The 20,917-nt window shown below is 33.3% G+C and overlaps 2 protein-coding genes and 1 pseudogene across 8 annotated transcripts; all 3 read left to right on the plus strand.

The window, feature by feature from the left end:
• Nucleotides 1-2,125: 2,125 nt before the first annotated feature.
• LOC125418349 (uncharacterized) lies at nt 2,126-5,400 on the plus strand (annotated as a pseudogene).
• Nucleotides 5,401-13,379: 7,979 nt separating this feature from the next.
• On the plus strand, nt 13,380-15,780 carry LOC125424114 (xyloglucan endotransglucosylase/hydrolase protein 2). 5 transcript variants are annotated; one of them, XM_060820411.1, is made up of 5 exons: nt 13,380-13,425; nt 14,080-14,196; nt 14,663-14,763; nt 14,919-15,112; nt 15,231-15,780. In XM_060820411.1, exons 1-5 carry the CDS (start codon nt 13,395-13,397, stop codon nt 15,625-15,627), a joined length of 840 nt encoding a protein of 279 aa, XP_060676394.1. In that variant the 5' UTR covers nt 13,380-13,394; the 3' UTR covers nt 15,628-15,780. The 5 variants fall into 5 exon arrangements, with proteins under 5 accessions (XP_060676394.1, XP_060676393.1, XP_048336486.1 ...); XM_060820410.1 differs by lacking the exon at nt 13,380-13,425 and adding an exon at nt 13,563-13,825; XM_048480527.2 differs by lacking the exon at nt 13,380-13,425 and adding an exon at nt 13,566-13,774.
• Nucleotides 15,781-16,191: 411 nt separating this feature from the next.
• On the plus strand, nt 16,192-20,685 carry LOC125418191 (uncharacterized). Of its 3 annotated transcripts, none has more exons than XM_048480496.2 (5): nt 16,192-16,556; nt 17,262-18,515; nt 19,223-19,372; nt 19,466-19,646; nt 20,249-20,685. In XM_048480496.2, the coding sequence occupies exons 1-5, from the start codon at nt 16,317-16,319 to the stop codon at nt 20,431-20,433; spliced, it is 2,010 nt and encodes a 669-aa protein (XP_048336453.1). In that variant the 5' UTR covers nt 16,192-16,316; the 3' UTR covers nt 20,434-20,685. The 3 variants fall into 3 exon arrangements, with proteins under 3 accessions (XP_048336453.1, XP_048336454.1, XP_048336455.1); XM_048480497.2 differs by having other exon boundaries at nt 16,372-16,556; nt 17,243-18,515; XM_048480498.2 differs by having other exon boundaries at nt 16,416-16,556; nt 17,248-18,515.
• The last annotated feature ends 232 nt before the right edge of the window (nt 20,686-20,917 follow it).

Consider the following 20,917-nt stretch of genomic DNA (forward strand, 5'->3'; position numbering starts at 1 on the left):
ACTTCAATTCTAATTAATCATAAGTATTTTTCTCTTATCTCCAAGTATTGATTTTTAGTAATACATGACCCTAGCAAAAAGGAAGAAGAAAAAACTTAAAAGAAAAAGAAGATCTGAAAAGCAACTAAGATTTCTAATGCAGTTATAGTCTAAGGTGCCAACCCACAATTGTGGCCAATTATGATGCTACATGCAGAAGCAGATAAAGTGAAATATTGAAATGACTGGAGAGGAAGTAGTCAATTCACCCAAAATAGAAAAACAAGAAAGTGAAGTATAGAGGTGGAAGACTAACATAGAAGCTATGCAACAGACAGATTGTTATAAGCTAATCAAAAGTTGCCCTTAGACTGTATATATACATATCATATTCATGTTATATTTAATTATTTCTTAACATACAATATATGTCTAAAAAATGTGCACAGAAAGTTGCAAACTATAATCTGAACATATAGGTTAAGCTGGACTGCAACATGTCCACCACTTCTATATGAGTATGTCAACTAATGTAGCTACATCTCTTCCCCATACTGCTTGTGTTTAACCTGATTTGGTTATAAAAGCTCAGACCTACCGACACCTATATAAGCTATACAAATCATTCACTTTATATTTATTTTATCTGTATAATTAGTTAGGGTCAAGGATTTATCTGTATACAAATCAAAAAAGAAAAATAATTAGTTTCTTAAGGGTCAAGTACATTTTTATAAAAATTCTTCTTTTCAACCAACAAAAGCAGTTTGCTAGACAGAGTTTGAGTATCATGCACCAGTGAGATAACACCTTTAGCTTTAGGATTTAAACTTCGATCAGGGTAAAAATCCTTATATCCCTAAGTTGTAACAAATATATATATATACATATATTATGTTTTTTTTTTATTACAAACTAACATTATTCTTCATCAAATTCATTGATTTCCCTACCTTCATCCTTTATTTATTTTCCATGCTCAGGGATGTCGATGGAACCAAAAAAAAAAAAAAATTTAAATTTAAAAAAAAATTACAAAAAATTAAGAACGACGTGTTGTCTGGGTGTCGTTCATCCCAGACGACATGTTGTTCGCTCCATCTTCAACCTTTATCCGGGTTTACCCGAACCCGCCTGAACGGGTCCAGATCCGATTTTTGACTCGGTTATTTCTCCCACCTCCGGCCACCATTTAAGGCCAAACCGGTCCCATTTTTTTCCTCTCTTTATTTCCTACTGATACCCAATATCAATCTATCCTAAAACCTAGGTTATAATCACTTCCATACAAAAACTTAAATTTCAAATAAACTTCAAAAATTTCACATTTTTAACCGGTTCTAAACACAAATCAAAAGTTTCAATGTCTCACATTGCACTAAATTTGTAAGTATTTAACGGTAAGGCAACAAATAAACACAAAAAAAACAAAAAAAAAAACCCACACGGGTCCATGGCAAGGCAACAAATAAACATAAAAACAAATCCACACCGATCACGGCAAGGCAAAAAATAAACACAAAAACAAACCCACACCGATCCACGGCAACAAATAAACAAAAATATTAAAACAATTACCTCGGAGATAGCCGTTCAAGGGTGCTGAGATGAGATGAAGTTTTATTTTTTTGTTTTTTCTTTGTATTTTTTATGGGTACTGAGATGAAGCTTCCTTTGGCTTTTCCACGGCAAGTTTTGTTTTTTTGTATTTTTGTGTATTCTTGTAAAAACAATTACTTGATGTATTTTGTTTTTTTTTTTTCTAAAAAGTAGAACAATTTGTTTAAAATATAAAAAGATATCCAAGTTATTTTTATTGTTTTAACATTAAAATAGATATTGAAGAGTAGAAAAAAAAAATAATAACAAATTAAGGGGCAAATATCATTAAGCTCATCCCGATAGGGATATTGGGCCAAATTGCCCTTTTACATATGCAAATGTGGGCCTAGAAATTCTGGCTGCTTATGCTCCCATTTTTTACCCAAAAAAATGTGGGCCTAGTAAATGGTTAGTACTGTTTTTCCAAACGGGCCCCTAAAATGTCGCTTTTCTAGTCGAATAGTACATTCTGGGCGTGTTTGTTACGCCGGACTGGGCAGGTCAGGACAGGACCCAGTCCCAGTCCGGTGTTTGGAAAGTGAAAATGGGAGGGGGACAGCTTTGTCCCGTAGATCATTTTATCCCAAATGAGGGGGATAAATCTGACCCATCTGGAGACTGGGTCACTTTTGTCCCACCGAGCTCTCTTCGAAGCATCTCTGGCCGCCCCCTTCGAAGCATCGTCGATCTCGCATCACCATCCCCTTCGAAGCATCGTCGATCTCGCATCACCATCCCCTTCAAAGCACTGGCCGGTGAGCATGTCTTCTTCTTCTATTTCGGCAATCTTCCATCATCATCATCTTGTTATTTTTCTTTGTTTTTTACCTTAATTTTTAGCTAAAAAATTATGAAATATTTTTGGGAAATGTCATTTGTTGATCTGCGAAATAAGCTTCGATCTATTTATGTTAGGGCTTGATTTGATATTCAGGAGGAAGAAGCTTGATTTTGGAGGCAAACTACCCTTCGAAGCATTTCTGGCCGGTGAGTTTATCTTCTGCTGCATCCTTCCTCTGTTTCATCGATCTGCCATCATCACCTGGTAAATATGGTGTCTCGTTTACAGTCCAAAAACCTCCATAAATCTAGATATGAGAAATAAGTTTTTTGCTTTGTCATAGGCATTTTGTTCAATTTACATCGATATTGCTGGTCTTAGTCTCTTGTTAATCTGCTGCAAAAGTTCAAAAAGAAAACTTAAAAATGATTATAAAAGATTTTAACTTAGTCTTCGAACAAATTTGTATAAAGATTGCAACTTATTCATACTAAAAAAATACTAAAATGACATATGAAAGTAGCTTTTAAATTAAACATGAACAATTCTTGTTGCGAAGCTTGTTTCTGGATCACTGGCATATGATGATATATGGTTTGGTGGTAGGACAAGGAACCCTTGGAACATTGAGGAATTCTCTACAGGTTCATCAGCTGGACCAGCTGCCTGTACTTCTGCTGGTATCATTTTCAGCTGTTTAGAATTTTATCTTTCTAGATTTCAGAAATATTTTCATGGTGTTTAATAAATTATGAAAAAATATACTTAAGCTATCAGGAGACCCTCTTAACATGGACAGAAAAATAATCATTAGCAGGAGTTAATGAGGTCAAAAGCACAAGACTATTTTAAACAACCAAGTTCTAATGCAATGTTGAGTTTACTGATAACGCTGAAAGTTCTGAGTTTATAGTGGAAATTCCCAACCACGTATAAAGAAGTTGAGCTTTAAATATTACGCTCACTTCTTAGTACCTTTACTAAACCCACAATTGATTAAGGTACAACACATTCCACGTGACTCTTAATAAGGAGTATTCATTGACTTATTAGAGAAATGTTGACAGGTATGGTTCCATTTGCAATTGGATCAGAAACAGTTGGCTCGATGACTCTGCCTGCCTCTCGCTGTGGCGTGACAGCATTGCGCCCAACATTTGGCATTGTTGGTCGAGCCGGTGTGATGATTGTATCCTTTCTGCAGAAGTGCAACAGATTGTGCAATTATTCTGGATGCTATTAGGGGAAAAGATCCAGATGATCTTTCATCAAAAGACATTTCCCTTGATGATCCATTCTCGATTGACATTACAAAACTTAGTGTTGGTTATCTTGATGATGCTGATATGGAGGTAATAATTCTATTTTTTTTTTTTTTAAATCCAAGATATATTATTTTTTTGTTACTCCACTATGTGGATCTCAAAAATATACTAATTCGGAAATACATTCCAGGTTGTACATGTTCTTGCATCAAAAGGTGTTAAAATGGTCCCTTTCGAGCTGAAGTATGCGGTTGACTCTGTTCAAGGCATTGTGAACTTTACTATGGACGTTGATATGTTGGCTCATTTTGATGAGTGGCAGCGGTTGGGACAGGATGATGATTATGAAAGCCAAGATCAATGGCCTACTGAACTGCGACGTGCCCGTGTATTCCCAGCAGTAGACTATGTGCAGGTTTTTTTAATGTCTACTTTTTAATCAGCTTTTAGTGTTTAGGAGCTTATTTTTTGAAAATTGCTTTCTAATTGATTCACGTAAGTCTCTTCTCATGTTTTATCATATAAACATGTTAAAAATATTGGATAACTTTCATGACAGTGGATTTTCTCTGCATATGCTTACAGTTTGAAACTAAAGACATTTTTCTGTTAATAGTTTCATATTTGGCTTAAATATCAAATATATTAAGTATATGTTCGTGTTAACTTTATATACTATATACATGCATATTCATTTTTTAACAGCTTAATCTTTTGGTAACAATGGTAAATTCTAGCTGTTTTTTGGGTTTTGATGTACAGTTTAAGTTTTTGGAATTGATGACAATCTGAAAAAAATGAAACTAAGTTAGACTTAAAAAGAGAAAAAGAAACTAATTGAGGCTGGTTATTAGAAGTTGAATCCAAAATTGTATTCCATGATGTGTAGATGGTTTGAAAAGTTACATAACGAGGTGTAGAAGAAGGGAGAAGAGAACTTGAAATTTCAATTACAACATATGGGGGTTCATATTTGACAGGTTTTCTGTTATAGGTTGAATTTATGATTATTACTTCTTGAACCATTTGCAACACCTAAAACAGGCACAGCGATCTCGAGGAAAGTTGATTCAAAAGGTTAGAGAGAGTTTTACTGTCGATGCATTGATTGGCAGTGCAACTGATTGGGAAAGAGTTTGCATGGGAAATCTTGTTGGCTTGCCTGTGATTGTTGTACCAACAGCATTTACCAACATATCTAATCCACCTTCTACTGACTGTCTACGAAGAACTGCTGTCACCACTGGCATTTATGCTCCTCCTTACCAAGACAGCATTGTAAGCTTAATTCTGCCCAAAAAGAAAAAAAAAAAAAAAAAGAAAAAGAAAGACAACTTGATTTTCAATTCCAACTCAACTAATACCATCTTTTTCATATGCAGGTTCTTGCATTGGCAATGGCTTACCAATCAGTCACTGATCACCATAGGCAGCGACCACCTGTTGATGATCTTGGTCTGAATGATTCCATCCCGAACCCGCCCACAGTTACCTACCCTCCAAGGCTGTTGCATCTTTAAAGAAATGTATCTGCATGCTCAGCACTTCTTACAACAGCTCCACCATTGTTTTAACGAGTAATCAGTCATATGAATGTATTAGTACCACCATTAAAGAGATGTGTGTTGCAGCATAGGACAATTCATAATGCTTTATTAGCTTAGTGTTGAAACTGATTTTGGTAGCTGATAGTGCAGAATGCTTTTATTTAATCACCTTAAATGTATGAATTTTATTATCACAACTGAATTTCAAGATTAAAATTTTCCTTTCTTGTAAGTTTGCCATGAAAAACAACAGAAAATATTGAGTCAGAGCAATGGTTTGTCCTTTAAGATTGTCTATGATATATATTTTTTTTGGGTAAATAGATTGTCTTTGATTTGGGGCATTAAAATTCTATGTTTTTCCAATGAAAATAAATTCATCACCATCTGCTCTTCTCTTTTCCTCAATAAAATATCAGTTCAACTCTTTTGAAGAAAACACTTGAATTAGTTAATGAATTTTCATATCTTTTAATCCAAAGGAACTGAAGAACTTGGTGCATCACCAAAAAACCTGAATTATTTTATTTAATTTTATGTTGTGCATGTATATGTCTGGCTAGAACCAATAATCAGTTTCATTGATCAATTCAGACCCAGAGAGATTAAAAAAAAAAAAAAAAAAGTTTTCCCCCAACAACTAATGTTGAATCAGTGTGATCAATCAGTATATATAACAAAATAAATACTATAATTATAAAATAATCCAATCCAGTCCGATCCTGTACCAAACATGGGCCAACTAGTCCAACATTCAGTCCAGAACTATACCAAACACAGTACTGCACTATTCGATCCTGTCCGATCCGAACCTATCCTGTCCGATCCCGTCCGATCCGGACCTATCCTGCGTACCAAACGCCCCCTCTGGGTCCTTGTCACCAATTTTTTTTTTTTTTTCTCTTTTGAATTAGATGTTCACCAAATTTTATGTAATTCTTGTTTATAAATTATTTATTCTATTTTATTTTTCCTTTATTTATAAATTATTTTATTACATTTTATTTTACTTGACCGTATTCATAGTTAGTTTTGTCAAATTTATTAGAAAAAAATTATATTATTGGACTAAACAGAAAGAAAAATCATAATTTCAGGGTTAAAAAGTATCGTAGTTTGATAGGGAAAATGAAAAAAATATTTATTTATTTTATTCTATTGTTTTGGGTAAATATACATATATATATTTTTTGTGGGGTGGGGTGGTTTAAATCGCATATAATAATATACATGCACGAAAAAGCTCTCAGTCGGCCTGTACAACTTATCCAACGCTCAAAAGGCAAATACTTGCATCAGTTATATAAAAAGATCCCCGCAGTCAGCAACCTATATACAGTTCTACTGAAACCAGTTTTTCTCTTCTCCAAGTTAGCTTCCATTAGAACCTTTGATGCATAAAAAATTCCTATTTATAATTCTCAATAATCTCTAAACAATTATTGGAACTGTATACTCATCAAGAGCTATATATATATATATATATATATGAGACTCCCTTAATTATCCATCTTATGCATCGCATAAATATTCTTACTTAGGTTATAATATTGTCAATTCCTCGCATAATTTTCTTGTGTTTTGATGCAAATGTAACAATAATTTGCTGATAAAAAAATTATATAATTCCATCAAATGAATAAAATAAGTAGGAATAATAAAATTTCCTTCCCATAAAAAAAAATTAATTTCTTGATTTCTATTAATACTTTATGAGTTATACAATTGTGAGTATTACATGCATTATAATGCATCATTAAATTGTATTTAAAATTTGACAACTAACATCTGAGATATGAATGAAGACATGTTTAGCCGACATAATGGTTGTTCTTGTATAATATAAAATTTAGCTATTCGTGGAAAATAAAATCTGGCTGCAATAATCTTAGAGAACATTTAATAGATATTCTCACCTTTCGGCTGATAATATAAATAACACTTAAATTATTATAATGTTTGTCAAATGTGTTAATTTTTATGTAAAAACTAACGTATTAATTTCAATACTACCAAAAACTAGTTTCAACAACCCATTCATTATGTATAGATTTACTTACAATTGTTGGTGAATAATGTATATCAGTTTTTGCCTAAACAATTGTTGAGAATGGCTACACGCACAAGGGATCCTATGGCTTCGTTTGCCTTATCATCTCCCCAGCAAAAATCCACCACTGTACCATCGACAGTGGATCATTTAAGAATTTATGCAAAGGTTGTTGTATCCCAATTTTTGTATGTGCTTTTGACGCACTTTTGAATCTTAAAATGTAACTATGTAAGTATTCATTTTTTATAAATGATTTATTTGATATATTTATATTTTTTTATCTATTTTTTTTTCTTAATGTTTGTTTTATCTGTCTGTAACACAAATTGCTTTCAAAATTGAATGAGTATTCAATTTAAAAAAACCGATGTTATATATATTATCCAATTTACAAAAACTGGTGTGATATATATATATATATATATATATATATATATTATCTATTATTATTATTATTATTTATTTCTTAATGTTATTCAATTTAGAAAAATTGTTGTGACATATATGGCTTTTTATCAGTTATTTTTTTCGTGTTGTATATGTATATATATATATATATATTTTTGCTAGAATTTTTTGTGTTGTATATGTTTTTCACATAAGTTGCTTTCAAAATAGAATGAATATCCAATTTACCAAAACTAGTGTGATATATATTTATGCGATTTATATAAATCAAGTATAAATTCAATATATATATATATATATATATTTATATGTACCCAAAAAAAAAAAAAGAAATGAAAAGAACAAGCAGTCTGATACTATCCTGTTCTAGATTTGTCATCTTCCCTAAATTTACTATTTTTAATGCATAATAGTTTACAATTTAGTGAATTAGGGAAGATGGCTAATATAGAATATAAGCATCTTTAAAACTTTTTATTTCAAATTAACTGTTTTTCATTTATTTTTCTTGTATTACTGATCTTCTGACATATAAAATTAGGATATCAAACTGCATTGTAGGTTTAGCAACCATATATCAAGCCACAATTCAAATGCTTTTGCAAATAGTAGGACAAATATTCCTCTCTAAAACTATAGCAAAATGTCGACAAGCATGCATAGAATATAATACTAACTGGCAACAAAATATCCTTAACAACAATCAAATGCAAATGCAAATTAGAAAACTATATGTATATGAGATTTCAAATGGAATACCAGACCAACTTCAAAAAATGTTTTCTGTTTCCACTTCAAAAAAACATTTTTTTGTATTTACTTTAGAAATAAAATCATCTTTATAATCACTTTTTCTTCTAAACAAACTCAACAAGCCAATTGTAAAAAGATTTGAAAAGGTAAAGGAGCAAAGCCTTTAAGTCTGGATTAGTTTAAATAATCAAATGATCCTTCTTCCTCTACATGTTTTGCCTGTTTTAGGAACAATTAGCTGATGAGACAAAATATAGAGATGAACACAACTATTAGCGTAGCCTTAAAGAAAGTTAAAATGAACTTTAAAATAGAAAAAAAAAATCCATGAAAAATACTTTGGTCGGTCATCGTCACCATATATAGACACCTAACCCTCTAGTCCATCCCTCACTATTTTAGCACTAATCGAAATTGATTAAGCATTGATGGTGTCTAAAAAAAATTTATAAGAAAAGACAAACTGTACAATAGTTAAACTAAAGTCTATCAATGTACCATCCCGTCCCGAACAACATCTGAATTTTTTTCACATTGACCGAGGTCGAGTGGGTTTAACCACCGTTGACCAAGAGGGGTCAAAATTTGACTTTTTGATCCGGATGGAATTTCTCTTTGACTGGGGTATCGTTACAAAGTATGCATCAACCCGAGTCCATAGATTAGTAGCACATTGAAAATAGAGCTACTTTTTGAAAATTATGAGCAAAACAAGTTGAGATCCAAACTGTCCAAGCGGTGCCGGAGTTGACTTTTTGTTCATGCAAAATTGAGCTTTGAATCTTGCACGGTTGTGAACTACTTGTTGATACGAGTTCATAGACTAGCATCATGCCCGAAACGGATATGTGGTTTACAAGTTATGGATCTGTAAAGTTTTTTTAATACTGTATTATTTTAATATTATTTTATATATATATATTTTTTTTTTTTTTTCCTTTTCCCCCACGTGGGAAAATGCCCCATGGGCTTCTTCTTCCTTTCTTCCTCTTCTTCCTTCTTCTCATTCTCTCTTCATTTCTCCTTCCCGTCAATCTCTCTCTCTCCTTGCTGCATCTTTTCCGGCCATCGGACGGCCACATGCGCTGGCTACCGGTGAAGCCCAGCTATCGACGAGCTCAGCTTCCAAGTTTGGTGGCCGACCGACCGGCGATGAGCCCAGATCAGCAACTGAAGCCGGCAGCGGCTCATTTTGTTTTTCCGGCGATTTCGTTATTTTCCGACCAACCCAGTCCGATTTCATACCCTATTCCCCCTATTTTGGACCTCCTGAGCTCGATTTTGAGGTCCATTCAGCTCAATTCCTTGCCATTTGGGAGACACAACAAGTTGAAGTTCGGCTGAAAGCTTTCGTCCACTTTCCGGCCACCTCTGGTCGAGTTGAGTCCAACGGAGATTGGTAACGTATTCCTCGTCCCCTTAGCTTTCCTTTGATACCTTATTTATGAATTTTGGGCACCGTTTGTGTTAAACCCCCCGAGTACCGAATATTATTTATCCAAATAAAATATTAATTTATTTGATCCTGTGTAATATTGTTGTTCTAGGAGCACGTGTGAGTCGTAGAATTGACCCTATGGAGGATCTTGGTTGGATTGCATACTCGAGGTGAGTGACCCACCTTCAAAATTATTTTCGGATGTTAAATTAATTATATTTTGGAATATTCTAATATTTGAATGTTTTTATTCTATGTTAATTATTAGATAAATTGTGAATTAAATTTTGATGCCAATATTTGAATTAATTGAAATATATGATTTTTGATAAATTATGGAAATCTAAATTTTATGAAATGTTATATTTAAAGGAATTGTGGATTTAATATTATTTGATTTATTATGGGATTTATTTATGAGAATTTTGATTGTTGTAGATTTTATGATGTTTAAATGACATATTTGATTCAAATTTTTTTTTTTGAAGGTTTGAGAAAGAAATATTGATTTAAATTATTATGTTTCAAAAATATTATGCCATTGGAAAATTTGTATATTTAAATTGATGGAATTGAGAGTTGATGGATTTAAAATTGATGGAATTTATGCGATGGATTTATGATGATGATTTATAAAGTAGTTGTGAAAAATTTACGGGTTTAATTGGATAGAATAAACGGTGGTATTTATGAGATTTTGAGGTTTGAAAATAAATATATTGATTTTATGATTTTTAGATGCACCATACACGTACTGATGTTCTGTATATATGGATATGATTAGCGCGCAGGTGGATGTGATGAGTGCGTAGGTGGGTGTGAATAGCACACAGGTGATTATGGAGTTGTCCTGTGGTTGCCATCGGATGAGGGTAGGCCACCCCTCCACGGCTGGGACACCTGTTTGCAGCGGCGCGGTGGGACGCCACGCTACCTTATACCGATTTCTCTCTTTAACCTCCTGTCTGGCGATGCTTGGGATGCTGGGTACCATTGGCGTCACTGGTATATAGTGGGTGCATCAAATGGTTTTCACGACGTGATTTTAATCATACAATATTACCACAAATTTAGTGCACTTCAAAATATTACCACGACGTGATTTTAATCATACAGCCCTTAGGGGAGGTTCTGCAGGATTTTCTATTGGAAGGTCCGGTAGGATTTCCTTGAAATCAGGACTTGTCTAGGGTTCCGGTGAGAGATCTTGGACGGATCCTGACAATCAAACATATTGGTTACTAATATTGTTGTATTACGGGATAACCAATCAATATTCTTTAAACTGCATTTAACAATTTCTTTTATAATATTTAGTAGGAGCTCCCAGTTCTCCTTCTTTCACCTAGATAGAAATGGTTTTCCTTTCCATCAGCATTATCTATTCAATGAGATAGGTCCACCAGCAAGTAATGCTTGTTTATGTTTATCTCATTCAGATTTTAAATTACAGCTTAAATTCTTAGACAAAAAGTAACTCACTACTCTACTTTTTGCACAAATTAAAACTAATGCACAACGTCTAGCTATGACCATGTTTTAGGAAGATTAAATGTGTGATGCAATGAAAATCAAAAATATAAATTTACGATAAGAAGCAATACAACAAACAACCACTATGTCCATTAAAAATGACACCTCTAGTTATTAGAATATTATGACCATGGGAAGACAATGACTAATTGAAAACAAAAATGTAAAATTCATTTTAAAGAAATAAATAATAAAAGTTGAAAGGTTACTTTTTTCATACATAACACGACTTACGTATGTTTGGTGATCTACCTTAAAGTAGCACATAAAACAATTTTAATATTGTTTCATTTTGGCAAATTTACATATTTCTTCAATTGCATAACTTAATATAGAGCCACCTTTAATAGCATTTAAACAGCACAAACAAATCTATGGTGTGGGGGTTGGATCACACCTACACTGCACAATTGAAAATTTTTTTCTTTTGTTTTTGTTTTCTTAAAATATTGCTTCTTCTTTATTTTGGGTTTGAAATAGCGTAGCTGCTATTTACACCTAAGGCGGTCCAATGCCCTTTTTGATGAAGGCCTTTGATAACATTACCGATACCAAAGGACTTTTAATTGGTATGAGGAGGGAAACGCCTGACATCTTTGTTGAGCTCAATTTGTGCGGCATTCAAATTAATATCTATGAGCATTGATGTTCATGTAAGTTTTAATAACAATTATGTGTTTGATAGTTTGTATGAATTGTGTTGATGTGTTGTTTAATTGACTTTTATATGCTTGACAATTTGATTGTTTAAGTTGATGTGCAGTTCTATTTGGTTATATTGTTGTTGTAAAAAAATTAGAGAATACAAAACCAATTCATTCCATTTATTTAGTGTATCCTATCCACAATTTTCAACGTAAATACAAGTTTTGAGTTGTTGAATCTTCCCATATATTATAATCCTTAAAAATGTAGTTGGTCAATGCATAATTTTTTGTTGAACACAATTCATTACCTTTTCTTTTTCTCCTTTAACAACTCTAATTTTTAACAGTGTAACTAATGTCATACTTAATTGTTGATTATTGTAGGAAAAGAAACAGAATTTAATCTATAGTAAAATTAGATTTTATGAAAAATAATACCTCAAATCATATGGTACAATATTGACACATAAAGAACATAGATTTCTTAGCATAGTTCAACCTTTGCATCTGCAATGGCATTGACATTTGGAAACATTTGGAAACATATCATTGTTAAATTTTAGCATTGACCTCTTTTGGTGTCTCCAATGGGGGCATTGTCATTTGTGTGTGTGTGTGTGTGTGTGTGTGTGTGTGTGTGTTTTTTTTTTTTTTTGGGGACATTGTATCCTACATCAATGTATTTGGTATTCATTATCATTTGATATTTAAATTATTATCATTTTGCTTTTAATTGATAAAAGTGGATCTAATTACCATTTAACAATAATTATAATTTGATAATGATATTTTTTTTCACATATCAATGAAAGATTAAATAAAATTTGATATTAACATTAACATTTACCATTAGAGTTCATGTCAATTTCAATTTTTTTTAAATAGTAATTTTAAAATGCAGAAAAACCAAAACCAATAAAACATATGTTGTTTGGGCTACGATATTTGTGCCAAATAATACCCCAAATCAAATGGGTCAATATCGACATATAATTTTGGATATCTAAACTTTATATTTATTGGTCGTGTACTTTTCATCAAAAAATATATATATAAATATGTATATATATATATATATATATATGTATAATTGGTCGTATCCATACTTCCCTGCCTAAATATCTAATATAGTATTTTTATTTTTATTTTTAAGAAAAAATGGAATGGTAATGAATAATGATTGAATGCAGGGCCCATTACAACTTTTTAGTTTAAGAAAACGTGTGGGATAGGCCAAGCCTAATAAGGGGTTATTTATATCAAGCCCATCATGGTCCGGGGCTGTACGCAACCGCGATTAATCGGAAACTCTAAAGCACATTATGTATAATATATACCAGCCATCAAATTTGAAGGCGACCAATTTGACTCTCAGACGGCACAGCCAAATGCGCAACGGAGAAGTTTTTTTCTTGCACTGTATTGTTTTCAAATATTTTGGACAAATAATGCATGATGTCGAATTTTTTAAACGAATGAATAACTCTTTTTTTAATTAGTCGTTCTTAGCTACTTTGCAAAAATATATATACAAAGTATAAAAAGGGTAGTTAATGAGATTATATTAACAAGCAAAATTTAGAATTTTGGTAGATCATAATTATAATGATTAGAAAGTAAACATAATTGATTATAAACAGAAATTCGTTTGTAGTTGTATAGTACGGCTTTCAAATGGTATTAGCTAATGTGTATAATAATGTGGCTTTTGATTATGATCCTTACATATGGAGGATAGGATGGAGAAGTGAATTGCGTGCAGGTAAAGGTAGAGCCGTAGAGGAAATTATGATGGTTCACACTCTTTTTGTGTTTTCAGGTTTTTAACAATATTATATAACATGTATATATGACATCCAATTCATCTATATATTATATATTATATATTTTATTACAAAATATATATATTATACTTGTGTAAGTATATAAATATACCTGTGTTTCGAACAAGCAATTACAATACCAGTTACTAACTATTAGGGTTTTGTCCATAGAAGAAGAATTAGATGGGTTTTGCCATGGTGGTGTTGTTTTTGTTCTATTACCTCTTACAACAATATTGTTGGGTTGCAGGTGCTGAAAACGCTGACATTAACTTTTATCAGAATTATGATGTTACATGGGGATTTGATCATGTTTTGGCTTTAAACCGAGGGAGGCAAATTCAGCTATCTATGGATTTGTCCTCTGGTTAGTATATATAATCTCTAGATACCTTCTCATATATAATATTCGATATTATACTGCTCAAGTACTATTTTCTCATGCATTTGTTATGGAGTGATCATGGCCCTTTTTTTTATAAGCTCAAAAAGCAATAAAAGGAGTTTTTTCTCATGCAGATTTATTATTTTTTCGTTTTGTATATATGATTTATACGGCCAACCTAACTAATTATATATGACTAGTCTTCGGATAAGAGATGCTAACATGCACGCTCTCTCTCTCTCTCTCTCTGTTTCCATTTAGTGATCATAATATATAGTAAATTAATAAATCTTATTCACACTATATATATACATAAAAGAAAAAATAAATTAATTTGAAGCAACAAGTTAAAATTTCTCCTACGAAAACAAAGTGCGTATTAATTATAAGCACCCTTTTTTAAGAAATTAATGACTTTTTATTTATTTATTCACGTACTTTAACGCAGGAGCTGGGTTTGAATCCAAGCAAAGCTATGGTTCTGGATTCTTTCATATGAAAATCAAGTTGCCAGACAGGAATACGGCAGGCGTTGTCACAGCTTTCTATGTGAATATATTCTTTCATCATCATTTGTTATAATTATTTTTTTATTTTGCTTATACGGTTAATACATGTATATATATATATATATATGTATGTATGTATGACACAAATGAAATTAGGAAATTGTCAATATTAATTCAAAATATTTTCCTGTGCAGCTAACTTCGAAAGGTAATAATCATGACGAATTGGATTTTGAATTTTTGGGTAACGTAGAAGGAAAGCCATATACACTGCAAACGAATGTGTTTGTAAACGGTCAAGGAAATAGAGAGCAAAGAATTACCCTCTGGTTTGACCCAACCGCAGATTATCATCTTTACGGAATTCTTTGGAACGAACACCAAATTGTGTAAGCATATATCATCATCATCAACCATAAGCTTTTTTATATATATAAATATATGTATATATATATATATATGTTCCATTTATATAATTTTGGTGTTGTTGATAAATTTAATTATCAGATTCCGAGTGGACGATGTTCCGATTAGAGTGTTCAAGAATAACAGGAACATAGGAGTTGATTACCCATCACAGCCAATGAAAATAGAAGGAAGCCTATGGGATGGAGAGAGCTGGGCAACTGATGGAGGCAAAACAAAGACTGACTGGAGCTATGCACCATTCAAAGCTCAGTTCCAAGGATTTTCCATCAATGGCTGCCCTATTACTAACGACAAGTCGCTTATACCACAACAATGTTACTCTTCCTCGTATTGGTGGAACGGACAGAGGTACTGGAATTTGGACCATCACCAGCAGAGAAAATATGAGAATGTTAGGAAAACTTACATGCACTATGATTATTGTACTGATAGGTCTCGCTACCCTATACCTCCCCCGGAGTGCCTTCACCCTTAGGCACCTATGAAAATGAACTGCCCCTCAAGCGGGACACTCCAAAAGCTCCAACAATAAACATTGTAATATCAGTGATTTCTCACAAATTTGTGATGAATTTGTTATCTTTTATTTTAGTTTAGCACAAAAATGAAAGCTACAAATTAGTGATAATAGCTTTTTCTTTGATTTTTTTTTTTTTTTGTTTATTAGCACATATTATTAATTATTACATTTACCATAAGAATATATTTTATTTATTACAAATAAAACAATGTAAATTTTTGTTCCCAAAGAAGAGCTAGATGAAGAAATAATTCCTTCTATGCGGTCATACTTGATAACAAAAAAAACATAAAAGTTATTTGTATGTTAGGAACATAAATATATAAATATGAAATAAAATTAAATAATCAATTGTAAATATAATTATAGATCATCCAAAGCAGTTTTAAAAAAACTATATTAAGAAACTGATAAAAGAACCGTCCAGTAAACCGAGTCTGAATCCCAGCCTGAAGCCCAAGGCCCAGAGTCCAAACCCAAACTCCAAAAGCCCAAATCCCGAGGCCACTCTATAGCTGTGCGACACACTGAGTCTTTGCTAGTTCTCTGACCAATTTGGAGCACTGCTCTAATGGCGGATTGAGTGCCTAATCTCGTAGCACGGACACGGTCGCAGTACTCCCAATCGTACCCATCTCATCCAAATGGCTGTACTACCTTTCAGACGGGTTTTTGTATTTTTTTTCATACTCTGTTTCTCATTGTTCTATGCCAGTGTCGCCCTCGGATCGGGCATTGACGATGAAGAATTCTCGGAAGAGTTGCTGCTGAGACCCTTGCCAGATCGCAAGGTTCTATCCCACTTCCAGTTCCGGAGCAGAGCTCCTCCCAACAGCTCTAATGGCCGCCACCACCATCTTTTCCCCAAAGCGATCTCCCAGCTGGTACATGCTTGCCCTCTCTTTTTGCACCTTCTTTCCATACAGTCAGTAACATCTTTGATCTTGTAGATTCCTTTTTTTGTTTATTTGTAAATATTGGAAAAGTTGTCTAATCTAGTTAGTTAAGAGGGTGCGTAGTTTGTATTTCTGTTGGTTAAATTATTCAGTCAGCATTAGATTTGGTTTGTCATCTTGGCCTGTTGTGTTTATCTTATGGATTGGATTGTTTTCAGTTTTAGCGGTGAAATTGAAATTAGGGTTTAAAGTTTTTGCTTAGGTGACCTAAACTTCGGACAGAGACCATTTATCATAGTTTCTGTCTCAGTTCTTTGCATCTCTGTGCGTGTGTTTTTTCCCGATTAGGCAAGTCGGAATTTTTTTTTTTAAGGAACAACTTAATGTATCTTTATGGAATCAACCAGCTAATAAGTGGTAATTAATCATTTATCTGTTGTGATATGATTAGTGAAATACTAATCATTTGGTATATAATTATAAATCTATATGGGAACATTCTATGTCACATTCAAATCACATACACAACTGCCCTTTTGCCATGTCCCGTTAATTCTCACATCCCTGTTTTTCGGGGGGTTCTGTTATTATTTTTACTTGTTTTTTTCGCTTATCAGAATTTCTTTTTTATCCTCGTTGTAAAACCAACTTAACAAAATACTAATAACATGTAGGATAGTGTTGCTTCGACAGGTTCAGAAATTTCGATTAAAAGAAATGGAATTATCTTTCACACAAGGTCGCTGGAACTATGACCTATGGGGTGGGTTTGACCCCATATCAAGCAACAATGCCAAGCCTCCTGGAGTTGAGTTGTGGGCTGTCTTTGATGTCCCTCAACATCATGTTGATTCTTCATGGAAAAATTTAACCCATGCTCTTTCAGGCCTTTTCTGTGCTTCAATCAACTTCCTGGAGTCTTCTACCACTTATTCTGCTCCTGACTGGGGTTTTCGCCCTGCTTCAGGCCGTTTGAGATACGGTACATTGCCCCGGGAGGCTGTTTGCACTGAGAACTTAACTCCCTGGCTGAAGTTGCTTCCTTGTCGAGATAAAGCTGGGGTTGCTGCATTAATGGATAGACCGTCTATCTACAAAGGATTTTATCATTCCCAACGATTACATTTGACATCAACTGAATTTGACTCAGACGATGTAGATTCAGGCATTGTATTAGAACAAACACTTACAGTTGTTCTACAAACTAATGGTAAGAAAGCTGTTTTGACTTCTCAGGAAACAAAATTACAACCAAGCTGGTCCTTGACTACAATGTTTGGGAGGAAAATCAATGGGAGATGTGTTCTTGCGAAGTCTAGTAATGTGTACCTTCAGCTTGATAGGGGGCTAGTTGCTGTATTGAATAATTTGCAGAAAGAAAATGAGATATCTGCTCCTGGTAATTTAGCTTATGAAGCTTCAAGGAGTAACCATGGGTTTGAATTGTCTGTTAAGCCTGATAGGGTATTAGAAGAAGCTGAATCACAAGGGAAAAACCCATCAGTTCTTTATGAATTTGCTGTGGGAAAGTACAGTAACTCTGAGTCATTTGATTTAGGCCTAACATGGAAGCTTCCTGTAGTTTGGTCATGTCAACAAGCACCTTTAAGTGCTAGTAGATTCTTGATGGGAAGTGGGAATGAAAGGGGTGCTATTGCAATATCTTGGAAATCCTCACAATTGAGTCAGCAGTTATTGCATCCTGATGTGATTGAAGAGAACTGCAAATTGCAAGTTAATGTTTTCCAAGTTGTGCCTTGGTATATTAAGGTGTATTATCATACGCTACAAGTATTTGTTGATGAAAGACTAGAAGCAGTTTCAGATATTGTTGAAAAGATTCGTGTTTCACCTTCTGAAGACAAGGTGTCACCTGGGGTGATGGAAATGATCCTTAAATTTCCTTGTGGCATGAAATCAGCTGCTATTACTTTAGAATTTGATAAGGTACACCCTTGGCCTTTAAAAAGAATTGATATAGCTTTGATTGCTTGTGGCTGAATCTTGAATCTGGTTATCATGTAAATCATGGAATTTTGGTAGCATATGAAGATGTCAGATAGAGACATATAGTAAGACGAACTTTGATTCCCAAAAAAAAAAAAAAAAAAAAAAAATTGCTCATTGTAGAAAAGTTGTTTTCCTTGCATATGCTACTGAAAATTGTTATACGTATTTTGTTGATTATGACTGTTGAAATGATAATACATCTACGTAATTCATACCAAGATTCTGAATGCTACCAAGTGGGTGCATCCTTGTACCTTTGATGGCATAAGAATATTATCTCTGATAAGAATCTAGCTTTCCTAGTTAAGAGTGGTTGTTTCTTTATAAATAGGGCTCTCAAGAACCCTAAGAAGCTTACTATTAGTGATATTGAATGATATAGTGTTTAGTTTCATTTTTCATTTTAATATTTCCTGGTTTTGTCTTTTACTTTGTGGTTTTACATTGGGTCCTGCATCACTGAATTATGTTATATTTTCAAGAGTGCCTGTTGTATGTCTTTGTAATGTTGATAATGTGATTGATGCTGAGAAGAGCTATCACATTTTCCCTCTTGGAATGTGATCTAGAATATGATTTTGCTGTAGTTTCTTCTTTATATGTTGCATATTTCCTTACTCGGTGAAATTATTTTGTCTTTTTAGGGATTTTTGCATATTGATGAATATCCTCCAGATGCTAATCAAGGGTTTGACATTCCATCAGCTTTAATAAGCTATCCCAACTTTCATGCTAGCATACAATTTGTTGAAGATAAATCTTTGGACAAGTCACCCATTTTGGCCAAATTTCAGGTATCATAAACTCTTTCTATAATTGGTTATAGAAGTGTCCAATCTGTTGATGGTTTTCATTTATTTACTTTGCTGTTGGGGTTTGTGATGCAGGAAAAGAGTTCTGTTCGGTCTTACACGGAAGTATTACTGGTACCATTGACAACACCTGATTTTAGCATGCCTTATAATGTCATCACCATTACGTGCACAGTATTTGCGTTGTATTTTGGATCTCTACTCAATGTACTACGAAGGCGTGTTGGTGAGGAGGAAAGATTACTCAAGAGTAAAGGTAACTCTCTTTCTTTTAAGTAGAAAATTATAGATTCACAGTAAGAATACATGTTTCCGTGGAATAACAAGAAAGCAGCGATCTCATGGTTTAAGATCATTGCACCAATAATGTAAATAATCATCAGGGTTGGTGTATACCACATAATTTAGGTTTGTTACGCTGGATTCTTATTAGCTTTCACAACTGCCCAAACTTTTCTAGTTTTATTGGTGTGTGAACTTTCATTATTTTATTCAAAAATGTTCTTGTTGTCCAAGATCAAGTTTTGACTATATGTGAACAATAAAAGTACATAAGGACATTTTGTTTTCTAAGCATTGATGAAGTGGTTTAGTTTTCAGAGCAAGTCTATATTCTTACACATAATCATCAATTTGTGTTGTGTGTGTGTGTGTGCTCCTTTTTTCATAAGCATCAACAGTTATGTTATGCTAAATATCTAACCATCTCCATTTTTCATTTTGGGTAGCCAAGAAGCTTTGTTAGATCTAAAATAATAATAATAATAATAATAATAATAAAAGCAACAATTAGCTCGTCCTGTGTTATTTCTGTATTTCACTTGCTTACAGTTCCCATCTCCTGATGTTTGCTTGCAGCTGCCAAGAAAACCGGTCAGCTTCCACAACTCCTATTGAAGTTATCTGCCAAGCTTAGGGGAAGATCATTGGAAACACCTCAATCATCCTCAACTTCATCGTCCTTTGTCAGTTCAAAACTAATACTTAAAGTTATACTAGTGGCTGGGCTTGCTGTTGCGTGGCAATTTTATTTTGCATCTTAACACTAGTTAGACAAGAGCATGTGTTTTTGTGTACAATATGTTCCTGTTAGGTGCCTTACTGTACAATATAGCTCTCCAGGTTCAAGTCTAGAGCCCTAATTTTATGGTAGGGCGTACTAAAAAGTTAAAATCATCCTGAAAGAACTTATTATGTTTTTGTCAATTTAGACCATCTCATTTTACAGCAATCAATTCTAGAACTGTAGTGAAGGAAATGGGATTGTAGGTGAAATATTCAGCTTTGAGTTTAAATTTGATGGTGTAAATGGTTGAGTTTTGAGGATACAAGTTATAATACGTTAACTAACTATATTAGTACCATAACCAACAATACCTTTCAAGACTAATGTGGTTGTCAAACTTGCCATAACATATGTATACCTTACTGTTTTATTGAAATCTACATGTAGGCTTCGAACTTAGTTTTACAGACTTTGCAAATACCGTCTTATTTTGCTAAGAGGGCAAGTAATTTGTGATGCAA

Source organism: Ziziphus jujuba, chromosome 9 (assembly GCF_031755915.1).
Source record: "Ziziphus jujuba cultivar Dongzao chromosome 9, ASM3175591v1".
Taxonomy (NCBI): domain Eukaryota; kingdom Viridiplantae; phylum Streptophyta; class Magnoliopsida; order Rosales; family Rhamnaceae; genus Ziziphus; species Ziziphus jujuba.

What these genes read in the sequence shown, in the direction of transcription:
- LOC125424114 (XM_060820410.1), top strand. Translation starts at nt 13,681, where the DNA reads ATGGTATTAGCTAATGTGTATAATAATGTGGCTTTTGATTATGATCCT. An exon ending in GCGTTGTCACAGCTTTCTAT is followed by an intron (nt 14,764 to 14,918) that starts GTGAATATATTC and finishes TTTCCTGTGCAG; the next exon opens with CTAACTTCGAAAGGTAATAA. An exon ending in TGGAACGAACACCAAATTGT is followed by an intron (nt 15,113 to 15,230) that starts GTAAGCATATAT and finishes TTTAATTATCAG; the next exon opens with ATTCCGAGTGGACGATGTTC.
- LOC125418191 (XM_048480496.2), top strand. Translation starts at nt 16,317, where the DNA reads ATGGCTGTACTACCTTTCAGACGGGTTTTTGTATTTTTTTTCATACTC. An exon ending in CCAAAGCGATCTCCCAGCTG is followed by an intron (nt 16,557 to 17,261) that starts GTACATGCTTGC and finishes TTGCTTCGACAG; the next exon opens with GTTCAGAAATTTCGATTAAA. An exon ending in AAGATTACTCAAGAGTAAAG is followed by an intron (nt 19,647 to 20,248) that starts GTAACTCTCTTT and finishes GTTTGCTTGCAG; the next exon opens with CTGCCAAGAAAACCGGTCAG.